At 36.7% G+C, this 27,153-nt stretch overlaps 3 protein-coding genes and 1 pseudogene across 5 annotated transcripts; 2 read left to right on the top strand and 2 right to left on the bottom strand.

Annotated features, from left to right (window-relative positions):
- Positions 1-1,592: 1,592 nt before the first annotated feature.
- Positions 1,593-4,184, bottom strand: LOC113062382 (U7 snRNA-associated Sm-like protein LSm10). 2 transcript variants are annotated; one of them, XM_026232200.1, is made up of 2 exons: positions 4,111-4,184; positions 1,593-2,199 (listed from the first exon to the last, which is right to left on the bottom strand). In XM_026232200.1, the coding sequence occupies exon 2, from the start codon at positions 2,191-2,193 to the stop codon at positions 1,801-1,803; it is 393 nt and encodes a 130-aa protein (XP_026087985.1). In that variant the 5' UTR covers positions 2,194-2,199; positions 4,111-4,184; the 3' UTR covers positions 1,593-1,800. The 2 variants fall into 2 exon arrangements, with proteins under 2 accessions (XP_026087985.1, XP_026087984.1); XM_026232199.1 differs by lacking the exon at positions 4,111-4,184 and adding an exon at positions 2,873-3,393.
- Positions 4,113-16,304, bottom strand: LOC113062380 (protein OSCP1-like). Of its 2 annotated transcripts, none has more exons than XM_026232196.1 (11): positions 16,225-16,304; positions 8,047-8,076; positions 7,650-7,804; positions 7,099-7,266; positions 6,839-6,919; positions 6,549-6,652; positions 6,293-6,421; positions 5,693-5,762; positions 5,343-5,488; positions 4,723-4,783; positions 4,113-4,249 (listed from the first exon to the last, which is right to left on the bottom strand). In XM_026232196.1, the coding sequence occupies exons 3-11, from the start codon at positions 7,800-7,802 to the stop codon at positions 4,130-4,132; spliced, it is 1,032 nt and encodes a 343-aa protein (XP_026087981.1). In that variant the 5' UTR covers positions 7,803-7,804; positions 8,047-8,076; positions 16,225-16,304; the 3' UTR covers positions 4,113-4,129. The 2 variants fall into 2 exon arrangements, with proteins under 2 accessions (XP_026087981.1, XP_026087980.1); XM_026232195.1 differs by lacking the exon at positions 16,225-16,304 and adding an exon at positions 8,424-8,535.
- Positions 10,672-13,994, top strand: LOC113061941 (golgin subfamily A member 6-like protein 22). Its single transcript, XM_026231452.1, has 6 exons — positions 10,672-11,128; positions 11,420-11,599; positions 11,669-11,749; positions 11,840-11,968; positions 12,050-12,230; positions 13,879-13,994. Exons 1-6 carry the CDS (start codon positions 10,787-10,789, stop codon positions 13,992-13,994), a joined length of 1,029 nt encoding a protein of 342 aa, XP_026087237.1. The 5' UTR covers positions 10,672-10,786.
- LOC113062378 (ribonuclease ZC3H12A-like) lies at positions 15,243-24,013 on the top strand (annotated as a pseudogene).
- Positions 24,014-27,153: the final 3,140 nt, after the last annotated feature.

Below are 27,153 nucleotides of genomic sequence, written 5' to 3'. Positions count from 1 at the left end.
GGAGGTGTTTCCTGTCCGAGGGGAAAATAGAGTCAAGGAGGGGCAAACAACATGAGACTAGAATTTACACCCACGGGATGGCAGTGCGATCCAGGCCACATTTCACACCCGCTGGTCACCAGATCAGTGTAAACCTCTTCCTCAGGTACACACATGTATATCTGAGTGTGTTGTGTGGGTGTGTAAACCACAGAAAAACATACACCTCTTTAAGCTCAGACAGACTATAGATGCTGTACTAAATGTAGCAGCTTAAATATAGTTTGAATGTATGGTCTAGCATTGTTTATACATTATATAGTGGTCTCAGAAATATTTTTTTATGCCAGGTACCCTAAAAGAGTACTTAAAAGATCACATCAACCTCAAAACCTCAATATCACAATCAAAATAAAAATATCACCATATACTGTTAATCATATGAAAATCAGAATATCACAGAAACTTAAGGTTGGACACTTCTGACGCTAGTAATCGCATATTAAAACCCTGTCAACCACCCACAAAAACCTAGCAACTGCATAGCTACTTATTTGCAAATGTTCTGTTTCTGTTTGTCTTCACTTTAAACATTCAAGCACTCCCCTAAATCATGTTTCTTTCAGCATGTGCAGGCTTGAATAAGGCCGACCGCCCACCCTCCGGGACGGGCCACGTCAAGCATGCCAGAAAGCTCTCTTGTCTGTTGAAGGTTAACCCTGTGGGGTGGAACAGGAAATGTCTGCAGTGGTCACAGCGCCTGCTGCTTTGGGCTGCAGCTGGATTTAAAGAGCTCTTTGTGCTCCCATCTTGACAAGGATTTAAACACATGAAGCGACTCTTAACTGTATGGTATCCCAAGCAACAGCAACAGCCAGTGACAACCTTTTATCTTTAACAGTACAGTGAACCATGCTCTTCAGATGAGTTGAGTCTGATGGAGATGAAAGACCATAATGTGGGCAACATACTCATTTGAGCAGGTGCATGCTGGGGAAATTTAGGATGTGGAAAGCCCAGTGAGATTGAACACCTTGAACACTGAGTTGAGCATGCCCCCAAATGTCCCAGATTTAAAAGAATTAAAAGTTTATTCATATGCAGCATGTGGTAATTGTCATATTGTGTAATGTTTGTTCATTTGTTTACAAGAATATTCCAGTGTCCAGACAGGAATGAGGTTTAAGTCATTGCAAAGATGATGATTATGTGGTCACAGAAAATCCTGCGACCTCATATGCAATGCCAAAATATACACAGCATTCTGGAAGCTAAATAATATTGTTACAAAATAAGATGTCTCTTGCCACATTGCCCACAAACAAGCTTGCCATGTTAGAAGATTCCCGTCCAATCCAGGACTGTTCTGTTAAATATTTATATGATCATATGAACTAATCACCAATTCTGATCTTATTTTGCAGTATAAAACATTAACAGAAACAGTAATTACACAGCAAACAATGTTTTTGAATTGCACAAATAAAGGCCGTAAAATACCAATATTTGCATTTAGACAATTATTGTGGTTAAGAAATACTGACATCACAATTAAGAGACAAAACAAATATTAAAAGTTACGTTTTAAACAAGCACAAGCATCAACATGTCGATCATGGTTATTTCACTGTTTATTGTTTTTTTTTTTCAGACCACTAGAGCAAAACAAAATAAACAGAAATAACTTTGCCCACACTTTTCCTAGAGACACTATTCAGAGCTTTTTCGATCACCAACTAGCAACATTTTAACTATATATTCCTTTTTCGCTCCATGATTGCATTGCTTAATGAAAAATAAAACTGTGCATTACAAAACCATCTATTTCACAAACATTAGTTTATCAGAAAATCTATTCTTAGAGTATTCTTTGCGTCCACTGCTTGCTCCAAAGTTTCGCACACGGTGTATTTTTGCGAGCTGGGTCTCTATTGTCTCTATGATGTTCATGTGGTCTGGGATGTGGACGTAATGCACATTTCTGCCAGTGATGAACAAGTCGTCCATACTGGACATGAATCCACGTCTGTCCCTGTACAGAACCTTCTCCAGCCGGATGTTCATGAAAGCATCGACGTTAATAATGCGTCCCCTCGCTGTGCTCTCATCTCGCAGGTCAGTGGTGGTCACCTGGCCATGCAGACCCTGCAGAAGAATCACCAGACTGTTCTCAGCAATGGTGCGCTCACGAATGGAATGGCTCACGACGTCCATGTTCACCTGTGCACAGAGAATCACTAACAATCAAAGTCATTTGTCTTGCAGTGTGAATAATTTAAGAATCACATTTTTTTTTTTTTTTTTTTTTTATGGCACCAAAAAGAGAAACATGATGAAAATTATAACAATGATTCTCTGCCAATTAATTGTAAAAAGGTAGCTCTGTACAAATATATGATTTGTATTACAATTTGAGCTACATGCTCAGAATTTTTATTTAAATGTTTCTGAGCATGTGCATACGTGCATATTTTTGAGAGGCTCTGCTGACAGACAAACCACACATTGCATGGAAAATATGCAAATTAGGTTTCTTGTCTAACAAAGAGAAATCCAGAATGAAAAGTAAATAATGTAAGTAAAAATTAACTTTTAGTCAAACAAAAGTTAGTCTTATATAACAAAATATCAAACAAAGTATTTAAAGACATTTTAAAGCACTAAAACATAAGTAACAAACATTTTACATTTTATATACACAGGGTATTTTATTATATATATATATATAAATAACATTTCAACAGAATATTATTTTTGTTTTTAAAAATTATATGTATGTGTGTGTGTGATGATCTGTTTCCAGTCACAATCATAGTTTGGCTATAGTACTGCTTTCCTGAAATCCTTATTGAATCACATATGCCACCTGCAGTAAAAACATTCATTTTATTACCTTCCTTTGTGTTGTCTAACATGTCCAAAACATCATGTTTACATTCTAGTTTCTAGCGCCGCGCTTCGTCAAATTCGTCGCAGAGGAAAGTGACGTCATCAAGACGTACCGGATTAATGTCGCGCGCGCTCCCTCTAGCGAGCATAGACAGTAAAAGAAAGCGAGTAGCGAGTGGTGACCATTGTGATGTCTCGGATAAACAGTATCGTAGCAGAGTTGCCAGGTTTTCACAACAAAACCCGTTCAATTGTTCATTATAACTAGCCCAAAACTAATTTACGGTAGTCGCGTTTCGAGGGTTCCTCCTGTACAAATCGCGTTTTTTAGGAATTTACTTGTTTTTGTTTTTGACGGGGTTCCCTTTGTTCCCCATTTCAGGGGCTAAAAGTAGTTATTTGTCGTAATTTTTTCCAGTGGCTATTTCTCAGTTCTCATTTCAGGTTTATTCCTGATTTCAACTGTAGTTCAAGGAGAAAAAAAAAACAGGTTCACTGCTGGCCATCTGCGGTTAATTTGAGAATAGCTTTGTTTGATATGTGAAATACTGTCTGAAAAAAAAAGTATAATATCTGTTTTTAACATGTATTACATGGTATGTAATGTGTTTTAGTGCTAAATCTGAGCAGTAAAACAATTATGAAACAATAAAACAGTAAAAATGTTAAACATTCAAAAATCCCAAACTTCTGTTGAGCTTTAACTCCCTATAATTATTTGTATAAAATGTTTTTTTTTCTTCCCTTACACACTTACATTTTTTTGATTTTTATGTTAGTTAAAACTATTTTGTACACAGTATCTATACATAAAAAAAGTACCTTGTTAAAAGTTTGACAATTTTGAAAACAATATAGAGCATTTCAGTGATTAATGAAAGAAAAAAGAAAACAATTGAAAAATAAATCTAACCCATATGAACTTGCACCAACATGTATAAATTATATTGAAGGTTATACTGTTGACGCTTGTCTAAATGTATGTTGGTTTTCTGTCAACAGAAAGAAACGCCTTCTCTTCCAGTGAACTCAAAATGCTTTCATTTTCAAAGCTAAATCAGTCATTGCATGTCAATCATACATATTAAACTGACATTATAGACACAATGAGTTTTTCATTAAGACAAACTCAGATGTTTTATTTTTCAACTGCTTTAAAGTTTTTGTATGAATGTCAGGCATTTCCAAACCTTCCATTTTTTTCTGTTACAGTTCAGACCTACCAAATGTTTCCTGACTCACAATCTACAGAGAGTGACCTTTACAGCTCATCCATCATGGCCAGCAAGTCCTCCCCCTTGTTCCCGGGTTCCTCTGTTGGGCTTCCCCCTTCATCAAATTCTCCCGCTATACGTGCCAGCTCAGTGCTGGCCAGCTGATCCTTAGAATACCAAGGTAAACATTTAAAAAAAAAAGTGATTTATATTGAGCCATTTACTGAAACTTAGAGTTTGGTATTAATACATAAGGAGTAAACTTATGACTGAGTCACTAATGACAAAAAAATTTAATGATGTGGTTTGGGATTACCACAAACACAGTATGCACGTATTAAATTTTTTTAGGGCACTTGACACTTGACAAGAGATAAGTGCAAACTCATAAAACAATCCTGAGTTAACAGAAACAATTGTGTGGTTGCTTCTTTTGGTGTTAACTTCCTAGTAACTCACATTTGAATCAAAAAATAAAATCATTGCCAAAAAGCTCTCAAGTTAAGCTCACCCTGGAGCAATGCTTGTGTTTCTTAGTAAATCATAGTTTTACTAATAGCATAGGGCATTCCCAGCCCTGGGCAACAAAATAAAGAAAGACAAGGACATGAGCAGATTTGTAAATTGCATGAGACGGCACCTGTGTGGCTTGTATGCTTATGACTCCAGATGATTGATGCTCCATTCCTACTGAAATTCCACTGAAAAACATTTTGAGAGATTTGGTTATATAAATAAATATTTTTACCTGTGATTTTCAATCATGCCTTCTGAATTGCAAACAATTTCAGACCTTTATGAATCAGGCATCACTAGTTTTGATTCTAAACAGCTGGGGAAAAAAAACAACTTAATTGCTGAAATAAAAGTATTTTTTTTTTTAACATTTAAGTTACATTTTGGATTTACATAACTATAATAACTCTCTCTCTCTCTCTCTCTCTATTTAACTATAATATAATATAATATAATATAATATAATATATATATAAACTATAATATAATAGTAGTAATATAAAAACTATAACAACTATTTGGATTTAGTTAACTATAATAAAAAAATATATAGAGAGAAAGCTACTATTTTATAGCATATTTTATATCATATATGGTGTTTTATAATATATGTTTAATAGTTTGTAATATATTTTATATTTGACATTTATATATTTCAGTATAAGCCTACATAAGAAAATGAAGCACACATTCGGGGATCTGTGTGGCTCCTGGCAGGATTATGCCTGGATTAGTAATGCTTACATGCCCTCATCCTCCTGGTCTAAGGTTAACAGGTTCACTTTGAAACCAGGATCCACATTTGAGAGTTTCTGCACCTCCATTCCACCCATCAGTTTAGCGAGCAGGTTGAGCTCCTCTGTGGCCAGAGGATTGGGCGCAGTGTCTGCCTGTCCACATCATGTTCCGATTTTCACACAAACACACAATGACACCCAGAGATTTTATCCAAGATAAACATTTCAATAAATCTACATGTTACCAATATAATAGTATTATATTGTATAGTATAATATTATTATTAGACTATTAGTTTTTCCTCAAAATGAGCAGGACTTCTGGAATCTGGCATGATGCCTACAGTAAGGGTGTACCTGCTTTGGTTTATTTGTTCTGTTAGAGGTGCTTGATGGATCCATGTCTTCATGTGAGGGTGTGTTGTACCTGTACAGATGTCAACAGAGATTCATACACACACACACACACACACACACATAATATTCTTAAATATTATAAAAACTTCAAATAATAGTTCTCCATTTTAATATATTTTAAAATGTAATTTATGCTGCTTACCATGATATATATATACCATGATATAACCATGATATATATATATATATATATATATATATATATATATATATATATATATATATATATATATATAATGTAGATATTTCATAATTCTTTGAGTAAAAAGTTTGGAACTTTGGAAAATATTTTTTTGTAACAATGTAAGATTCTTTACTGTAACTTGATTATTTACATGCATCCTTGCTGAATATAACTATTTTTTTATATTAAATAAGTATCTTTTTAAATAAAATGGTTAATTAATTTTTATATTGCATTTGAAATATTCTTAAATTTATAATATATAATACAATATATTTACTACATTCTATTTACATAAGTTTACAATATTGGAAAAAAAGCAGTTGAAATTCCTAACTATTAATTTTGATATTTACATGTTGGTGCCCAAAAGTGTGACCCTGTCCCCAGAGAGGTCAAATGAACCCTGGTGTGTAGCACTTGTGTAGCTTCCTCCACTGGGAAACCTAGTTCTCCTCACCTCTCGGCCTTTAGCATTAAACCACCTGTGAGACGAGAATGTTTAAAGAAATTCTGAAGGAAGTGCATATGAGTTGTATGACTGTAACAGTGTGATCTTATTTCCACAAAGCCTCTTTGTTTCCCAGTGAAAAGTTACTTCATCTGCATCACCTGATTAAACCAGGAGCCTCAGATCCGTAAGGCACCGGCCCTGAGGTCTGCAGCACAAAATGGCCATTTGGGTTCTGGATCTTTTCGTTCAAGAAAATCGAGACCTGATGAAAGAACATATCACAAAGTCTCATGAAATCAGTAAGTGTCAGTATGACTGCATGACAAATGGCTACGCTTGAATGATCTTACAAAATAAATGCCATGACTGATTTGCATACAACCGTATGATCTGGCAGTGATCCAGTTCAAACACTATGGCAATAAGCTGTCACTAACAAACTGCTCACCCTGATTTGCATATCTTGAAAGAGAACGAGCAGCGTATGTCGGAGGAGTTGAAACTCACCATCGGATAAGGGTGTGTATACCTTAGAAAGAGGTGCTTTTTTTAAATTCGTCAAGTGTGAAGAAAAGCAACTTGATGTGTGATAGATTCTCAATAGAAATCAGTTCATAGGGAGATATAATTATATATTATTACACAAGATTTACACCACATTTAGAAACTAGGAGCAATCTAGTTCTTGGTAAGAGACTGGAATTTTACCTCAATAAGCTGTCTCTGGGCTTCACTGATCTGGTTAATTAGGCTGGGATTATCCTTAACCAGTTCCTTGATGGTGTCCGTGTGGTTGAAGGTGATAAGCAGTAAATCTTGTGGTCGTGGACACAGAACGATCTGATACTTAAAGGCCATAGTCATCAAATCGTACAGCTACATTAAAGATAACAACACTAATGTAAACCGGAAATTGGTCATAAATTGTGAACATTTTTGTGCCGAATGAGCTGAAACAATGTGCTACGTGTGGTCTAATTTAACTGGTTTGATTCAAGTAAGAAATATTATTTAATATTACTGAATGTAACTAACTTTTATCTGAGCTGGAACAAGTAGAAATAGCACCGTTTTATAGTTACATTATAAATTGTTAAATGCTATTGGTGTGCTATTTCTCTAAATCACTTTGAGTTATTAAGTTAAATCTTTAGCTAATAATGTATTTAATTACACGCACTCTATAGGAAAACTCAATGCAAAAAGAAAAAAGAATGTGATTCACAATTGTTTTGCCTGGGGAGAGGATGAGTTCATACCTTATCCATGCTGGCCGGGTTTAGACGCATAATAGAGGCATGTGCTATCCGTGTCAAAACTGTCCGCAGGGCTCGGTGGGAGTACAGATCCTGCGGCCGCAAGAGCTCCCCTAGAAAAGCCTTATTGAACATAGTGCCCACTATATCATTCATTACTATAGAAAGAACATGAGAAAGATGAGTGAGAAAACAAACAAACATTGAGACAGGAATCAAATCTTAAATATCACAGAAATAAGTAAGAAAACAGAAAAGAAGCTGCTGTTTGCATCATGATTTTTGTACAATAGTTAATTATGGGTTTGATTATGAAATAAAGACATTATATGAAGTGTGAATTTTTTGAATGACTTTTATTTGGGTATTGCCATTAAAAAAAATAATAATAATAATGTACCTCTTTTCCTGTCATCATCTGTCCAACGGCCTGCAAAATTGCAAATAACCTGCATTAAGGACACATTTCTGTTACATCTGAAGAAGTTCAAGCAGTTCCCCTCCACCGAGTCTTATGACAGGATGTAGTTTAGTGTAGGGTAATTGAAAATTAGGCATGGTACATGAATCTTGTCACTGTCAGTTACCTTCTGACAGCAGCTGAGATCACATCAAGCATGTAAACAAATATAATTTTTTTTTTTCATTATATTTGCATTATACATATTTTTAAATTATATTTGACGCACTAGTTTGTTGGCAGCTTACTAAAGCGTGATTTCGTTAGTTAGGCAGCTATTGTGTCTATATGGGGGGGTCGAAGCTACTGTTGGTTACCTCTCTGAGTTTTATCATCGTTCTCATCCTGCGCTCGGAGTCGCTGGTCCAGAATGTAGATCATTTCTCCGCCGAGGTTTATGATGAGCAAAGGAAGAGTTCTTTGAGACATGTTGAAAAGTGTTATTGTACGCCTTTATTGGATTTTTGTTTTACTCTGCTTCTAGCGGGGCATTATGACGTCACGTAATGCCACGCTGACCTGCTGCTCCTGCGCGCGCGCTCACACACACACTCACACACACACACACACCTGTCATTACAGACGCGCGCGGTGGATGGATTATTAGTACTGAATACATGTTCCATTCTATTCATTCATTCATTCAAACAAAATTTCAGTTAACAATCGATCAATTAGTTTTGGAGGCAGCTGGTGTATTTGTCACACTTTAGATAGTTAAAAGTAGTTTATGCATTTTGATGCATTTATTTCCTGTTTATTGATTTTTTTTTCCAGTTATGAAACTGCAAAAAGAGCTTAACTGTAAAAGAATAGCATTAAAATATTTCAAATCAAATTTGTTTTGGCTAACTAAATATATAAATAAATATATATAACATATATATGCCCCAAGCTGCCTTGTAAAATATCCTTTTCCTGAAAACACGTATCCTTTAAGTTAATATCTACCTTCCTCACATATATACAATGTCGTGTCATTATTTAAAAGGTGCCAAAATTCTATTCATGTAAGATGTTCCTTCGTTATTGCTCTTAAAAACTTTATAAAAGATGATTTTCATATGCTATCTGTACACAGTGAAGGAATGGATACTGTTTAGGCAAATGTAGTCAAATTCTGGATAACTGCCTCAGTTAAAGATGTAAAGTATATGACAGAAGGAAAGACTGCAAACATCACTGTTTTTTTACTTGAACTGTCTGATGCCAAGGTCAAAAATATTCAGGGCAAACTACTTCTAAAAATATTCTTTATCTTCAACACATGATTGCTCTAGTAAGTATAATTATTTTTAAATAATTTTTGTTGTTGTTGTTTGAAAATCATGATGTAACACATTCCCAAATATGAAATAATGTTTAATGTGTTTATTTTGGCATGATGGCAAAATGCAAATTAATTTTACTGAGAACTCTTGCACTTTAAACATGTAGAGCTGAAGTTTGGATTACTCAAGGTTTTAAAGTTGTTATTTGCTGTCAAGAGCACGAAACCAGCTGTTAATGACTGCTTTTTAAAAAATGTTTTACAATAGCCATATTCAATAATGTGAACAGTGATTTTAGCTCTTTAGAAATATTCATAGACTGTGATGTTCAAGATCAAATTACAGGCTAGACGATTATAAGCTTTATATATGATTAACTCTATTCATCTATATCGATTATTAATTTTTCAGAAGTGCTGTTGCAGAAAGAAGTAAAAAATCATGGGAAACCTTCAGTACCTTTCTGTGTTTATATTGTAAGTTCTATTGTGGTGAGTATGCATGGCAAACATGAAAACATTTTTGATTTGATTGATTCTGTAAGAAAATGATATTAGTGCCATTTTATATAGATACACACTTAAATTTATTTTTACAAATTTCTTGCAGGGTGGCTGTCCTTACGTGTGAGTGTGAAGAACATGTTGGCGCCTCTAAAACTCTCAATTATAAGTATGTCAGACACAAATGGATGAAGAAGATAGAAAATGACATGCTTCTATCAGCTATATCAATCCCTGGAACACACCAAAGCAACAGATACTCTAAAAAGTCCAATCCAATGTTCCAAGCATGGGGACTGCACAACCAACTGGATGCAGGCGTGCGTTTTTTTGACTTGCACGTGTCCTCCGACCAGGAACAAAAGACCCTTAATTATTTTTTGATCACTATGCAGACGTTCCTTGTGAAACAGAAAAAAGAGACACTGTTGCTTAGAGTAACTCCAGATGAGGGTGCTGTTGCTCAAGTCACAGAATTTTTAAGTCAAGATTGGCCTTTGTGGAGAGACAAAGAGATTCCAACTTTGGGCCAGGTGAGAGGCAAGATAGTCTTGATTCAGAGTCCAACATTAGAATTAGGACTTTCTGTTCAAGTTACTGAACTGAACGCAGACATGGATACAAAAGAAACACAAATGAGAGAAAATATCAAGAAAGCTTCACAAAAGTGTGAGCAGGAGATGATGCTCACATACACTGAGGCCAACGGAGAATCAGGGCCACTAAAAATCGCAAAAACACTAAATAAACAAGTTGATGATTATCTTCTCAATCTTAAAGGAGACGAAAAAAGACCACATTGTGTAGGTATAATTGCTATGGACTTCCCTGGTCCAAAAGTCATCCAAACAATCATCAACTTTAATGGCAAATTAGGGAAGGGGATTGTAGCTGACTCAGGTAGCAATGAAGATGTTGCCTTGCCTGATTCTGACATGGAAGTTAAAGGTGGAGAATCTTCAGCAGAAGGAGAAACTGGCGCTGCGGACGAGGACCATCAGGCAGAAGGTGGAGAAAGTTCAGCAGGAGGAGAAACTGGCGCTGCGGACGAGGACCACCAGGCAGAAGGTGGAGAAAGTGCAGCAGGAGGAGAAACTGGCGCTGCGGACGAGGACCACCAGGCAGAAGGTGGAGAAAGTTCAGCAGGAGGAGAAACTGGCGCTGCGGACGAGGACCATCAGGCAGAAGGTGGAGAAAGTTCAGCAGGAGGAGAAACTGGCGCTGCGGAAGAGGACCACCAGGCAGAAGGTGGAGAAAGTTCAGCAGGAGGAGAAACTGGCGCTGCGGAAGAGGACCACCAGGCAGAAGGTGGAGAAAGTGCAGCAGGAGGAGAAACTGGCGCTGCGGACGAGGACCACCAGGCAGAAGGTGGAGAAAGTTCAGCAGAAGGTGGAGAAAGTGCAGCAGAAGGTGGAGAAAGTTCAGCAGGAGGAGAAACTGGCGCTGCGGAAGAGGACCACCAGGCAGAAGGTGGAGAAAGTTCAGCAGGAGGAGAAACTGGCGCTGCGGAAGAGGACCACCAGGCAGAAGGTGCAGAAGGTGGAGAAAGTTCAGCAGGAGGAGAAACTGGCGCTGCGGAAGAGGACCACCAGGCAGAAGGTGGAGAAAGTGCAGCAGGAGGAGGAACTGGCGCTGCGGACGAGGACCACCAGGCAGAAGGTGGAGAAAGTGCAGCAGGAGGAGAAACTGGCGCTGCGGAAGAGGACCACCAGGCAGAAGGTGCAGAAGGTGGAGAAAGTTCAGCAGGAGGAGAAACTGGCACTGCGGAAGAGGACCACCAGGCAGAAGGTGGAGAAAGTGCAGCAGAAGGTGGAGAAAGTGCAGCAGGAGGAGAAACTGGCGCTGCGGACGAGGACCACCAGGCAGAAGGTGCAGAAGGTGGAGAAAGTTCAGCAGGAGGAGAAACTGGCGCTGCGGAAGAGGACCACCAGGCAGAAGGTGGAGAAAGTGCAGCAGAAGGTGGAGAAAGTGCAGCAGGAGGAGAAACTGGTGCTGCGGACGAGGACCACCAGGCAGAAGGTACAGAAGGTGGAGAAAGTTCAGCAGGAGGAGAAACTGGCGCTGCGGAAGAGGACCACCAGGCAGAAGGTGGAGAAAGTGCAGCAGAAGGTGGAGAAAGTGCAGCAGGAGGAGAAACTGGCGCTGCGGACGAGGACCACCAGGCAGAAGGTGGAGAAAGTGCAGCAGGAGGAGAAACTGGCGCTGCGGACGAGGACCACCAGGCAGAAGGTGGAGAAAGTTCAGCAGGAGGAGAAACTGGCGCTGCGGAAGAGGACCACCAGGCAGAAGGTGGAGAAAGTTCAGCAGGAGGAGAAAACTGGCGCTGCGGACGAGGACCACCAGGCAGAAGGTGGAGAAAGTGCAGCAGGAGGAGAAACTGGCGCTGCGGACGAGGACCACCAGGCAGAAGGTGGAGAAAGTTCAGCAGGAGGAGAAACTGGCGCTGCGGAAGAGGACCACCAGGCAGAAGGTGGAGAAAGTTCAGCAGGAGGAGAAACTGGCGCTGCGGAAGAGGACCACCAGGCAGAAGGTGGAGAAAGTTCAGCAGGAGGAGAAACTGGCGCTGCGGAAGAGGACCACCAGGCAGAAGGTGGAGAAAGTTCAGCAGGAGGAGAAACTGGCGCTGCGGACGAGGACCACCAGGCAGAAGGTGGAGAAAGTTCAGCAGGAGGAGAAACTGGCGCTGCGGAAGAGGACCACCAGGCAGAAGGTGGAGAAAGTGCAGCAGGAGGAGAAACTGGCGCTGCGGAAGAGGACCACCAGGCAGAAGGTGGAGAAAGTGCAGCAGGAGGAGAAACTGGCGCTGCGGAAGAGGACCACCAGGCAGAAGGTGGAGAAGGTTCAACAGAAGAAGAATCTCACACTGCGCATGAAGAACATCATGCCCAAGGTGAACAACATCCCAAAAAAAAGTTTATTAAAAAGGTAAATTGCCACAAAGTTCACAGAAGACCCCGATCATCTCCTTTACTTTGAATATGGAAACATTAACATTAGTCTCTTTAAGAGAATAAAGATACCACTTAAAATTAAAATAGATTTACATTTTAATCTCTATGAATTACAACAATTGTATAAGCAGCACTCAAGCACATTCTGTCAGTCAAATAAAATATACAAACATACAATACATAACAGTGTTTTGTCATTCATTATTTGCATGTCAATTAGAAAAATATTCAATCAAGAAAACAGGTGAGAGGTCTAGTTGCAATCTATGCAACTAACTGTGGTCTGACTTAAGTTTTATCTTAGGGGTTTCCCTTTTTTACAAACCACAAAACAAATTACTTTTGACATATACCAAAATGTTGATGATTCTGTCGTTGTTGTCTTGACATTTGCATTTCTTTATCCCAAGATAACATCAACCAAATGTGAGAGTGTGAAAATATGTTGCTGTCTTTGAGGAACTAATAAACTGGAGTAATAGTGAGAAATTAAAAAAAAGCACCAAGATTACACCGTCACTTCTCACTGTCATATGCTGTTTAGGGGAAGTGAAATTTACAAATGTAGAACATGTGAATTAATGCCTACTCAATAACTTTTGGCCTATTTTACTTTACCTATTAAACTAATTCTTAGACCAATTTGTATAAAAGCAATACATTTATAAATAAGTTAATTGTTGTTGTTGTTGTTATGAATTTAACAGTATCACACATATAAAAAATAATAAACAGTTAAATTGTGTTAATAAAATCACAGACAACATACTTGGTCACTTCTTTGTACAAACCCGATTCCAAAAAAGTTGGGGCAAATTGTGAATAAAAACAGAATGCAATGATGTGAAGTTTCAAATTTCAAGATTTTATTCAGAATACAACATAGATGACATATCAAATGTTTAAACTGAGAAAATGTATAATTTTAAGGGAAAAATAAGTTTATTTTAAATTTCATGGCATCAACACATCTCAAAAAAGTTGGGAGCACTGATAACAACTTGGGTTGTCCTTGTTGTCTTTAGTCCGGATGACATGGTGTCCTAGTTTTCCAAAAAGAACTTCAAAGTTTGATTCGTCTGCCCACTGAACAGTTTTCCACTTCGCCAGAGTCCATTTTAAATGAGCCTTGGCCCAGAGAAAACTACTGCGCTTCTGGATGATGTTTAGATATGGCTTCTTTTTTGACCTATAGAGTTTTAGCCGTCAACAGGGAACGGCACGGTAGATTGTGTTCACTGACAATGTTTTCTGAAGGTATTCCTGAGTCCATGTTGTGATTTCCATTACAGTAACATTCCTGTATGTGATGCAGTGCATCTAAGGGCCCGAAGATCATGGGCATCCAGGATGGTTTTTCGGCCTTGACCCTTACGCACAGAGACTGTTCCAGATTCTCTGAATTTTTGGATTATATTATGCACTGTAGATGATAACTTCAAACTCTTTGCAATGTTTCTCTGAGAAACTCCTTTCTGATATTGCTCCACTATTTTTCGCTGCAGCATTGGGGGAATTGGTGATCCTCTGCCCATCTTGACTTCTGAAAAACACTGCCACTCTGAGAGACTCTTTTATACCCAATCATGTTGCCAATTGACATTAGGTTGCAAATTGGTCCTCCAGCTGTTCCTTATCTGTACATTTAACTTTTCCGACCTCTTATTGCTACCTGTCACAACTTTTTTGGAATGTGTAGCTCTCATGAAATCCAAAATGAGCCAATATTTGGCATGACATTTCAAAACAATGTCTCACTTTCAAAATTTGATATTCTATTGGGAATACAATATAAATTTATGGGAATTTTATATTATTCCATTCCTTTTTTACTCACAATTTGTAGAGTATCCCAACTTTTTTGGAATCAGGTTTGTATGATCCTAAGTTCATCAAAGACCTTTAACTTCTAATAAAGAACTATTACTAAAATAAATCAAAGTATTTCTCGATGTTCCATTAGGGTATAGTTTCTCCGGATCAGTTGTTACTTGTGCGTTCTGGATTTTCTAGGAAATAAAAAGTGGAACTTAAAGTACTCATATGACCTCAGTTCTCATATGATGTGTAAAACAATTGATTCTAATGGAAAATGTATTTTTAAACGAATGAGTTGAGAATTTAAAAAATATATAAATAATAATAATGTAGCCTACTGTAGTGTTAACAGCATTCTTTTCCAATTTACAAATGCAGCCAGTGGGTACATTACAATAAACGAAACAAAGAGAAAAAAGACAAAAGTTTCTATGGAAATAAAGTGAAGCTAAATAAAAACATTTTTTTTTTTTTTTTTTTTACAAATATTACACCAGTTTTACAACTTCTTATTTTTTAAGTTAATTTCTTTTTAGATAACTTCTGCTTTTTCAAACAAAGTCTTTTATTATAGCTTATTATTTTTAATAGAGGAAGAAGAAACATAAATGGAGTCTACTGTATGGGTAAGAGCCGAGGGCCCCCGTGACGTCAGCACACGACTTACTTCCTGGTTCTGCGTTTCTAAGATAAAGGTGTGTCGATTCTTTCCCCGGTATTTTGCTGTTTTATGTTCAAGCGGAACGAAACTTACGTACTTATTAACTTTTTGTTTTTTTTTACAAGACAGCAGCTCGAAACACAAAGAGAACAGATCAAGTAAAGGTACGTAAAACTTTTATTTTGCTTGTAACTTTTCCCACTTCTATATTTGTAGGCTACATATAAATACACTATGCGATGGTTTCCGTATATTGACATTTCTAATAGTTGACATAGACATCTGTGATAGTAAACTATTTAATATCTACTAAAATAGTGATCTTATGTAGAAATAAACTTTAAAATATTTGTAAACAAAGCGGTGAGCGCGTCCATGTGCTGGAATGCGGGTACGCGCCGCAAATAAGAGAATGGAAATAATGTGATGTCGCTGTTATAGTGTCTGAATTTCAATGATAAATGAGTAATGAGTCCTGCTTATTATAAAATTACGCAGTGAAGCCTGAAGTTTCACGTATGAAAAATACTTTTCCTATGCTGTAGATTTGATAGCTTGTTTATACGTGATTCATTACATAATAATTTTTTATGTAATTCTATATTTTATACGTTTTTAATATAAATGCAAACTCATGTTTAAGTTATGTATTTTTAAAGATTAAATTCAATTATTTCTTGGAGGAAAAAAACATTTATTGGATAGTAATTACTTATAGTCATTTTAATTGTTTTTAAATTAATAATTAAATTCATAATTGTTTCAAATATTTACCAGATTTTAACTACATTACCATGTGGTATTTAGCTAATGTTGTAGCTAATGTTATCAGAGGTTATAAATAAATATCTTAATTAGCTATGAATGCTTTATCTTATCTATTATTACAGATTCACTACACAGGTGTGACTTACAAGGACGTTTTTCCAGAAGAAGAGATGAGTGCTGAAATCAGCACCATCCCCTCGTTACACTTGTATTTGGATTCCTTTTGGTCATCCAGTGTAGGGTCCCACAGCTCTGACATAAACGCCACCAACGCATGGGTAACAGCACCCACATCTTTGTACAACGCACCCGTTTTCCAGCAGCGTTAGAATGGACCCGGCCCAGTCCAGCCCGACTCCAGATGAGTCCTCCGAACTAAGTTCTGAGTTTCAGACCCAGCTCGACCTGTTCCTCAAGCTGGGGTTTTCTCAAACGCAGGTCCGTGCCGCTTTCCTTAAACTCGGCCTCAACGCAGACACCAACAGGGTTTTGGGTGAGCTGATACAGGCTGCTGGGGAATCAGAAGAGAGAGAGGAACCGACAGCTTCCCCGGTGCTGGTTTCACGTGGGGATGCTTCCTCTAAGGTCCGAAGCACCCATAATGCTCCGGCAGTGTCAGGCACTTCAGAAGAGCTGGTAGAGGACGAGGACGCACTCAAACCAATAGTTATTGATGGGTCTAACGTAGCCATGAGGTGAGTTTACTGTAAACATGACATGCAATAAGCTAGTGTTTACAGTCACATTTACATTTTTCTCTTCTATCACTTTGATAGTGCTATTCAAGTGATTTGCATTAAATTTAAAGGCGATATTATATTTATGTTGACCTTTCCGTATGTGTCAAATGTTTAACAGGACAGTTGAAGTTTTAAAAATCACAAGATATCACTTTTTATATAAGTCATAATTAAAATAAAAATTTAATTTGGAATTATTAGGATTTTAAAAATGTTTTATGAAGAAATCTCTGATGCCGCTGAAAATTAAACTTGCATGAATAAATGGTTTTAAAACATTAGAATAGAAAAACGATATTTAAAACAGCATAAATATTTCACAAAATTACAGTTTTTCCTGTTTTTTTTATTCTGATAAAATGCAGGTTTGGTAAAAGCCTTCTTTCAAAAACATTTAAAAAAAAAAGTACAATTCCATTTAATAAGACACTTTTTATCTTTATCTATATTAAGCCTGAAGTGTGCAATTTTGTGCTGTAAGCATCACCAAATGGAATATCAAAAACATTTGAGCAGTCTATTGCTGTGTTGGGCTAATGTTTTTAAGCAATGTTTTAATGTGTTCAACTCTTTTTGCCTAAAATTATATTTGACTGTAGTTATAGTAGCAAATAATTTTGATAATAAAAATCATATTGGCTAAATATGTTTGTTTACTGTGAGCTAGATGAATAGAGTTTTAGAATTGAGACTTTCTATGTTTGAGAAATAGCATCGCCAAACGTTTAACCTTTTGAACATGCAAGATTTTAGAAAGCTTTTAGTAATTGTGTCATAGTTGAGGGCAGATAAAACCCAGTATTTCCTCATACATTTCAAGAAAATGCGCAAGTCAGGTCTATTTCCTTCTCTTTTTTTCTCTACTGAAAACAGAGATGGATTTGTGTTTATGAAAGGGTGTACGACTTGACAGAATACCTTGGTTTTCATGTTAATAAAAAAAACGGATGAATGTAAATGCCTGTTCATTGGGTGGACTGGATGACACTCAACTTTTGTTATTATATTATTCTTTATCTTTTTGCCTATTACACACTTTTCTTTTTTGAGTTATTAATTCCAAATGTCAGACCAGAAAACAGGAATTTTTTGGAGTAGTTAGATCATATGTTTTCAAAACAAACTATATTAATGTTTTTTTGGATGAATTTCACAGCACCTACGTGCTTAATAAGCTTTTAAATCCCTCCCTTTGTATTTTCACCTGCATTTGCAAGTGGAGTCCAGATTTGCCCCTGCAGGCTCCTGTATCTGTCATCACCCCAGTATGCAAATAATCTTATATGCAAATCAGTGTCGTTTCCCGTCCCCTCCCTTCCCTTTTATTATCCTGCAGGAGAATGTGTCTGTGAAAAGAACACTTTGTAACAGAACAGGCCCGGCAGCATTTCAACAGTGTCTGATTGGATAACTCACCTTTGCTATTTTTGTTCCTATAAATCTGACACTTTTTAATGACATAATTTCTGTTTATTTCAGGAGGGAGTATTAATAGATTCTGGCTTGGATTTGAACTAAAATAGACTTGTTCATCTAATTCTATCGATTTTTAACTGCTGCGCTGTGCTTAAAAACCTTTACCTCATTTCGTGTTCCCTGTCAAAAATGACCAGCCTGTTAAAAATTGCTCATAAATCTCTCATTACGCTACCTTTCAACAAATCTTCGATTCAGTCTTTTTGTCAACTTGATCATAGGCTGCAATGATTTGAGCTTATGCACCAAATTTTTTGAGTTAAAAAATAAAAATAAAATGTTCACTTCAAAACAGAGATACATAAGCAAAAAGAAATACAAAAACTGGGTTAACTGAAAGAAAACGAGTTAATAAAAAGATTAAATACGATATTTGGCAATAATATAACATAACAAGTAAATTATAAGCAATTGTTTTTGTAGATCTGTCATTTTTGACCGGGAACACCATAACAACTAACAAGGAGGAGAAAAATTTGTTGAATCTTTTATATATATATATATACTTTTATAATCAAAATTCAAATGTTAAGTTGAACACAATGTGAGGGGTTAAACAAATAAATCTGGCACAACTTTATAAAATATCTATTAAAACATTAGATGCATTTTACAGATGCTGTATACTTAGATGCATTTTTTTATTTATTTCACATTGTTGACCAGGAAAGGAGGATAATAACAACTTTCACTGTAATAAACATTTTTTACAGGAAATAAACTATTATCTTAATGAAAACCCTGAAGAACGATCTCCTAATCTATGTCTATAATCCAATGCCACCGATGTAGCTTGATTCACTCTAAAACAGATTTTTTCTAAACGTTAAACCAGGTTAATTTGATCAGATTCTTTTGATATTCTGTATTTGGATAAAAGCATCTGCTGAATTAATGTCTGCACATGCCATATGATTTTATTATGCAAAATACAAACTAATTGATATTCACAAGTAAACTTGACTTTCTTCTGTTTTGTTTTGCTTTAGCCACGGGAACAAGGAAGTTTTCTCCTGTCTGGGAATTCAGTTGGCAGTGAACTTCTTCCTGGAGCGGGGTCACGTCGACATCACGGTGTTTGTGCCTTCCTGGAGAAAAGAGCAGCCGCGAGCTGATGTACCCATTACAGGTGAGGAAAAGGGAATGCACCTCGTATCAGGAACGATTCCTGCTTTCCAGACGAATTCACATTCCTATAAACAAAGTCCTGTTTTTCCTCTAAGCAACCAAATGGCTAAAAAGAGACTTGCAGACCTTTTATACTAGCAGCCAGGTTCAACTAAAGTCCAAATGGAAAACAGTTCTGGTTTTTATCACTGGTTTCCAACTTTGGTCTCATATAGAACTGGAAGTAAGGGAAAAACCCACACTGATTTTATTTCGTAGCTGTTTGAATGAAGCATGTCATAAGATATATTGGCAAATACCTGGGTTTTTTAAAAACCGCTGTAACTTCCTTATAACATAATAAAGGGCGCTGTGAAATAATTAAACCACTGCTTTTGGTTGTTAAGATATACCAGACTGTTTGATCAACATGTTTGCAATAATTAGAGTAAAATAATAGAACGCTGTGTGGTTGTGGTGATAATACTCTGCATCCAAAAAATAATTGGGATGCTGTAGCAACAGTTGACATTTAACTATGCCAACATGTGTAAATATGTTTGAATTCCTGCTTCTCCTGAAATAAACTGGGTATGTGTTAATAGGCACTTGTCCAATAAAAATCACAAGCGAATTAAAATGCCATAAATCTTTTACACCTTGGGCGGTTCATTACAGCTGGTAATACCAACTAAAGCTTGTTTAGTTTCAACACAACAGACACTGTGTTCCAACATGGAACATCAATCATTTGTGATATCAAATAAATTGAATGATATGATGTTAATCAGTATTTGCTAAGAAACTACCTTGAAGGACATTATATAATAGTGGAAGACAATACATTTAATTTTGATGTTGCCAAAAAGTGCCTTTAGAAGTCAGTATATTGCTTCCTTTATTTTCATATCATGAACGTAAACCTCATAAATCTCTAGTTTTTCAATCTGTCAAAGGTTTGCACTAAAATAACAGATATTTTTCTAATACCTTGTCTTTGTATATATGTATCAGTCAGACAACTTTTGCCATTGCATTGCTTAACGTTTGTTTGTTTGTTTTCTTCAGCATATTGCACCATAAGAGCTGTTTTTTTTAATTAAGTAGTACGAAAAGCTAGTCTTAAAATGTGAAAGATGCATTTAGGGGTTACCTTAAGTTTAAAATGCATGACTAAATATGTTATTTTTATTATGGATCAAATCTTTAATAATTTACATTAAGCAACAAAATGGCATACCTGTAAAACGCACCAACAGATTTTAAATGTCATGAATATTTTTCTCAGATCAGCACATTCTGCGTGAGTTAGAGCGGAGGAAGCTCTTGGTGTTCACGCCATCCAGAAGAGTGGCAGGAAAACGTGTGGTTTGCTACGATGACCGTTTTATTGTGAAGCTGGCGTACGATTCTGATGGCATTATTGTATCCAATGACACTTACCGAGATCTGCAAGGAGAACGTCCCGAGTGGAAGCGTTTTATAGAGGAGAGGCTTCTAATGTATTCGTTCGTCAATGACAAGTAAGCACCATTGCAATTTGGTCTTTTTTCAGTGTGGGTCAAGTTGTTTGACAGCCCTGCTGCTAATTAATTCCAATTTGAATAAATTCACGTTGCTTTTGTGTAGGTTTATGCCTCCGGATGACCCTTTGGGAAGATATGGACCCACCCTAGATAACTTTCTCAGGAAGACTCCACGTATTCCTAAGAAACAGCCCTGTCCTTATGGTAAGAAAATATTTATATATATTTTTTCTCCGTTAATTATTGACGCATTGGTCTTGCAGTCACATGTTGGTGTAATTATCAGTGTGTTGCATAACATTTTTAATTGCCATGGCCCATATTAAAGAGAAAATCCAAATACAAGGAATTGATAAGCAATATACACTGGCGTTCAGAAGCGTTGGGTTGGTTTTCTTTGTTAATATAATGTAAAACGTAATTTATTCCTATAATGCAAGGCTGAATTTTCTGCATCATTACTCCAGTCTTCAGTGTCACGCAATCCTTCAGAAATCATTCTAATATGCTGATTTGCTTCTAGGAAAATATTTCTTATTATTATCCATGTTTAATACAGTTTTGCGACTCAATATGTTTGTGGAAACCAAGATATATAAAAGAATGGCATTTATTTGAAAAATAGCTCTTTTGTAACATTATACATTTCTTTACTTGTCACTTTAGATTGACAGGGAAACTTTTAAATTATATACACCCAAACTTTGAACGGTAGAATATTCCATCTCTTTTCTGACCACACAAGGATAGCACATACTATGTGAACAAGAATTAAAATCTCCTGTTTCAATGCAGGAAAGAAGTGCACTTATGGAATCAAGTGCAAGTTTCATCATCCAGAGCGAACCAAGCAATCCCAGCGTGCCCTGGCCGATGAACTCCGAGACAAAGCCAAAATTTCATCCACACCGCACAAACCTCAACCAGTTTCCAGTCAGAGTCCGTCTCTGGAGGAAATCATGGAACAGAAACTCTCCCTGGATGCTGGCTCTCTCAAGAAGTGTCACGCCAATGAAAATGTCCTTGTCATGAAAGCAGCCCCCCAGCCAACTCAAAGAAAGTTTCCTTTGAAGAAAGAACGACGGCATTCGCCAACAAATCTAGATTCCTTTCCCAATGGATCTCAGGAGCGTTTGGATTCTGGCTTGGGTTCCTACGAATGCCATTCTTCTGAAACTTCCCATTGTGACCACAGGAAGTCCAAACCATCCAACAGTGGGCGGAATCGTTACGTTCTGGCCAATAGCCAACCCTGCAGTTGCTGTTCCTACCAATCCTTAAGCACCAGTGGAGCCGGTCAGCAACACAGCATGGGCCTGCCCAGCTCACCAAACCCAACTTATGCTGAACCCCAGTATCACTCCTATGGAGGAGGTCCAGTTTATCCACCTGTTAACTTGTCCCAGTATTCATTTCCACACAGCAGAGGGCCTCCTCCCCAACAGGGCTACTGGTCTGACCATTACGGTGGATATCCTCCAGCGTCCCACACTCCCATGCAGCCAGAGAGAGGACATGGACACTGGACGCCTTCCAATCACAGTCCTCAGTGGTCCGAACGGGAGCAAGTGAGGAAGAAATTACTTGCAATTTTCAATGTACGTTTGGTGGACCGAGCCATGGACAGATTCCCATTTCTCCTTGACCCACAAAGACTGGCCGCAGAGATTTTGACCCTTCAGTCTCAGGATGGGGCTTTTTAATTTATCGTAGTTGAAGGACTAGGTGATTAGACTAAGATTCTGGCACCAAAGGTGTTACAACAAGTTCTCAGCCACAACCACAAGATGTGATTGCACTGGAGTCTGTTGCGTAAATCAGTGTAACTCCACCCACAGTGAAATGTCTTCGTTCTACAATCATAGATGTCTTTTGTCATGCATTGTTTTGCTTTTCAGTAGGGACAGAAAATGAAACAGTCACGTAATTAGGTGTGGCTTTGCCCACAATGAAACCTCATTGGTCCAGTGTCCCGCTTCATATCAGATATGTTCTGATTGACTGTTGAGTCATTCAGCACATTTCTTTCAGTGAGGACAGAATTGTTTGTTGTTGTTGTAATCTTTTGCATAATGCGATGTAGCTCCACCCTTAGTGAAATCTCATTGGTCCACAGTTCCGCTTTACATAAAATTTGATGTTCTGATTGGCTGTTTTTGTCAAGTCATAGGCAGTTTTGCTTTTAGCAAGGACAGAAAAATCGAGACTTGACTATAAAAAGAATTGACATTCCTAATCAGGACACAATTTGAAATTAGACATATTAATGTCTACACAATTTTAAATAGTAATTTAATAGATGTTTAATCTTTGACTCAATACAAGCTATTCAGAAGTTTTTATTTCTGTTGGTTTTATTAACCAACAGGGTTCTTTTTCCATCTTGCTGTTGTTGGCAAGAGTTTAATATCGTTTCTTTCCATTGTTTTAAAAAAAAGAATAGTTCATATTTGATCATGGAATAAAAAAAATTTGAGATTTATTTGTGGAAAAATATTTAAATGCAAAGTCGGCAACACCAAAGCTCCAAAAGTATAAAAAATAATGTATTATTAAAAAGCTATCGCATAGCGTATGTAGTGACGTTTCGAGCACGTAGGCTCTTCGTCAGATTTATTTGTGGAAAAACATTTTTTTTAATGTGTTTAAAGTGTTATTATTTGTGGTTCTGCATTATTTGTGGTACCGAGTATGTTGAATGTGTTGGCACCATGTGCCGTAACAGACATTTGTTAAGTAGAACTACCACTAAGGTAGAAGAGTATGCACGCTTTGGTGTATTTTTCCATTTTATTAAGTGCTAACTTAAAAAAATATCCTAAAGAATGCAATGATCACCAGTGTAACTTAACATAATTTCTCAAAGTTCTCAAAGGTAATTGCCAATTGACGTGGATCTTTTGCTGCCTCTGTTAGTTTGTATTGAGGCTGTTTAGATTTAAAAAAAAAAATTTACTGAGTAGGCAATTTTTTTTGCCATTTTTTGTTATATTCAGCTGCATGTTCTTTGCTCATTTAAATATGTCATTTTCTTTTTTATGCTGTGTCTCATGTTATGAAAATAAAATTCCATATTTATGTACCCATATCAGTCTTTGACTTTTATTTGACTTGCTTGTGTTGTTCCTAAACATATGTTTATGACAAGCAAGAGCAGACCTGACCTTTAGAAGCATTCGTGCTGCAGGCAACGACCTCTTTTGTGAAAGATGCATTCCTCAAAAATCAATGTTCCCTTCTAGAAACCACCTAATGTATTTGCTTTACATGCGGTTTCACTCCACCTTAGCAAAGAAACCGCATGACCGACATACTGACTCACTGATAGCAGAGATCTAATCCACCAACATCTGATCTTCTTGATTTTTCCGAGTTGCATGGAATTAGAGTTCATACTGAAAGAGCAAATGTTTCTTCTCCAGGAAAATCTGATAGTATTTCTCAACATCTTGACATTATTAGTCATAAAGGGTGACTTTACTTTTGTTCCTTGTTTTATTTCACAACTCAAATGATGGTTGTTGAGAAATTTCAAAAACAAAAGTTCTATTGTTTTTTTTTAAATGAATTGATAGAGCCATTGACGTGAAATACAGGTCTTTTTTTTATTATTTATTTATTGTCTTTTGTTCTTGTTCTCGACTTTTGTTCTTTATTATATTATATTTCATAACTTGTTTGCAACTCCAGTGACAAATTGGTGGAAGATGGAGTAGAAGGCATCTCAAAACAAGCATCGTTGATCTGACGTTAAATCCATTTCATTTTTATACAGAAGATTCAGATGAACAATAAATAATCTTTGTATACTCAAAGGGTTCATTTACATAATCACACATTCATTTTTGGATGAACGATCCATTTAACTGATTGAAAGATATGAAAAGATTTTTCCAATATGATAAAATCACCTTAATGAACATATGAAAATCATCTTCAGAACTATGACCAAAGAAAGCCGAAGACTGAAAGTTTTTAAGATTGATAAAACCAGTGACATGAATTAAAGGGACAAATAGTCTTCTTAAAATATTTATATTATTTACTCATTTTTGCATACTTTTAAAACTATGCACTAATATTGAAAACTTAAATTAAGTAATACTACAAAAATAAAATAATAAAATAAAATGACACTGTAAATGTCATATAAGAAATTATGGGGAAAATGCATTATTATGTTACAGAATAATGCTTTTTGTTAAGGGCTTCTTGAATATTTGTCATTACAAATTTGAAATGGAAAAATAAAACCATACCAAACAGCAGCAGCACAGGCATCAGAAAAGAAAGTCTAGATACCGGAAGAGCTGTAGATGTTCTTAATAGATCAGTGTAACCGGAGGAAGTGGCCTGTGGGTGTGAAGATTTCAGAGGAACTAGAGGTCTTATGGGAGTGAAAACAGCATGTGTGAGTTATTTTTCAGACTATTTCTCTTTTTTATTATTATTATTATCATGTAACCATGGGCGCCCTTAGCTGTTGCAACATCCCCCTGCACATATCAGGAGTGATGATAGCATGTGTCTGATACAGCATCTTTCTGCACTTTCAGTGGTTCAGATGCGTCATGATTGAGATCATGTCTCCAGCACGCATGCTCAGCGGATTTCCCCAAAACTATGAAATCCATCTGTAATCTTGACTCTCTTTCCCCGTCTGCTATTAGGGTCATACGCTGAAAGATGGAACTCTAAAATACAGTGAAAACACCACAGTGGTGTAGAGCACACTTTACTGTCTGTTTCACTTCCACTGGGCTACCCTACTGACTTACAAATGTCCCAAACTTTAACTAACTGGTGGTAACTAAACTGGTGTTTTGTGAAAATGATAGTGCCTTTCAGGTGATCAACTTTTTAACCAAATTTCATCTATTTTAGTTTACTTAGGGCTATATACACCGTCAGAAATAGGGGTACAGAAGGAGTCCATTTCTGTCCCAAGGTACAATCTACACTAACGTATCCTTAGGGCTTATTATTGGACCTCAAGGTACATATTTGTACCTTATTGAGGGTCAACAAAGTACATATACAGCATGTTCCCAAGCCTATGCCTTGAAGGTACAGCCCCAGTAACAAGCCATTGTACCACTAAAGGTACAATTATTTACTTTATATTCTGAAAGTGTAGCATATTCAGTTAGTTACATATTTTTGATTAACCTTTTAATTCAGATCTATTTTTTTTTTATTAATTGATCAAACCAAAGACATGACATGAAGTTATATATATGTGTGTGTGTGTGTGTGTGTGATCAAATTTTTGCAGGATGACCTCGTACCAATGCTATTTTTGTAATTTTTTTATTCATTGGGTGAGTTCAGTATTATTTTGTGATGTAGGCTACCTTTTAGTTCAGTTGATTACTTGATTATTTCACTGTCACTCAGAATTTTTGAACATAAACTTACATTTTTATAGTTCATGATTGAAGTTTTCAGTTTAGTACATAATTTTTAACAAAAAACATTGGTAAAATATATATTTGGGAGTCTTAGACCTTCCCAACGATATATAGTTTGTCAAGATTAGATTAGATTTAATTGTAATATAGTGAAGTAAATGTAGGCGTCCCTTATACAGGACGGGGGTGACAGTTAATAAAAAAAACTGATAAAGTAAATTAAATGAAATAGGTAATTTAATAGGCTATATACCTATACTATTATATTATATTTTGTGTGGGCTATATATGTATGTAGGCTATATGTTTTTTTATTTAGCCTGTTTATTTATTTTAATAGCAGAAAAATCTGCTGAGCCATTATCACCTGCTTGTTTTATCAGACATCATCTTTTTTCTGTTCCTGCGCTTATTATGAAGGGGATGTCCCGACGTTTCCTTTGCTGACTATTGTGATCCTAATCACAGTAATTTTCTGTAATCAGTGCAGATGCTCTTTCCCTTGCTATTTCATCTTTTCATCTCTGCCATTTACATTCACAGGATGTAATTTTGCAATTGTCAAAGTCAAAAGAAATTTCAAGCATCGCTATCACTGTAAAGTATTACTCATAGCTTATAACTAAAGTCCCGGATGCACCTGCTGTAGATCCTAGAAACCTAGCGGGGAAGAAAGACACTGCTCAAGACTTACTTTTCTGCACACAGACACGAGTCCGAGCTCGATCACGTCTGCAGAAAACAACACTGGCGTTTATGTGGCTTCTAGATTTTATCTTGCACTTGATTTCATCCAAATCTGCTGACAAATATAG

This window comes from Carassius auratus, chromosome 44 (genome assembly GCF_003368295.1).
Source record: "Carassius auratus strain Wakin chromosome 44, ASM336829v1, whole genome shotgun sequence".
Taxonomy (NCBI): domain Eukaryota; kingdom Metazoa; phylum Chordata; class Actinopteri; order Cypriniformes; family Cyprinidae; genus Carassius; species Carassius auratus.
This window is presented reverse-complemented; position numbering and strand designations above follow the sequence as displayed.

Coding starts and splice junctions, on each gene's coding strand:
- LOC113062382 (XM_026232200.1), bottom strand. CDS start 2,193: ATGGACGTCGTGAGCCATTCCATTCGTGAGCGCACCATTGCTGAGAAC.
- LOC113062380 (XM_026232195.1), bottom strand. CDS start 8,535: ATGTCTCAAAGAACTCTTCCTTTGCTCATCATAAACCTCGGCGGAGAA. Junction 6,653..6,838: donor TTCAAGATATGCAAATCAGG/GTGAGCAGTTTG, acceptor TTCTTTCATCAG/GTCTCGATTTTCTTGAACGA. Junction 5,489..5,692: donor GAACAAATAAACCAAAGCAG/GTACACCCTTAC, acceptor TGATGTGGACAG/GCAGACACTGCGCCCAATCC.
- LOC113061941 (XM_026231452.1), top strand. CDS start 10,787: ATGAAGATGTTGCCTTGCCTGATTCTGACATGGAAGTTAAAGGTGGAG. Junction 11,129..11,419: donor AGAGGACCACCAGGCAGAAG/GTGGAGAAAGTT, acceptor AAGGTGCAGAAG/GTGGAGAAAGTTCAGCAGGA. Junction 12,231..13,878: donor CGAGGACCACCAGGCAGAAG/GTGGAGAAAGTG, acceptor ATGGTGTCCTAG/TTTTCCAAAAAGAACTTCAA.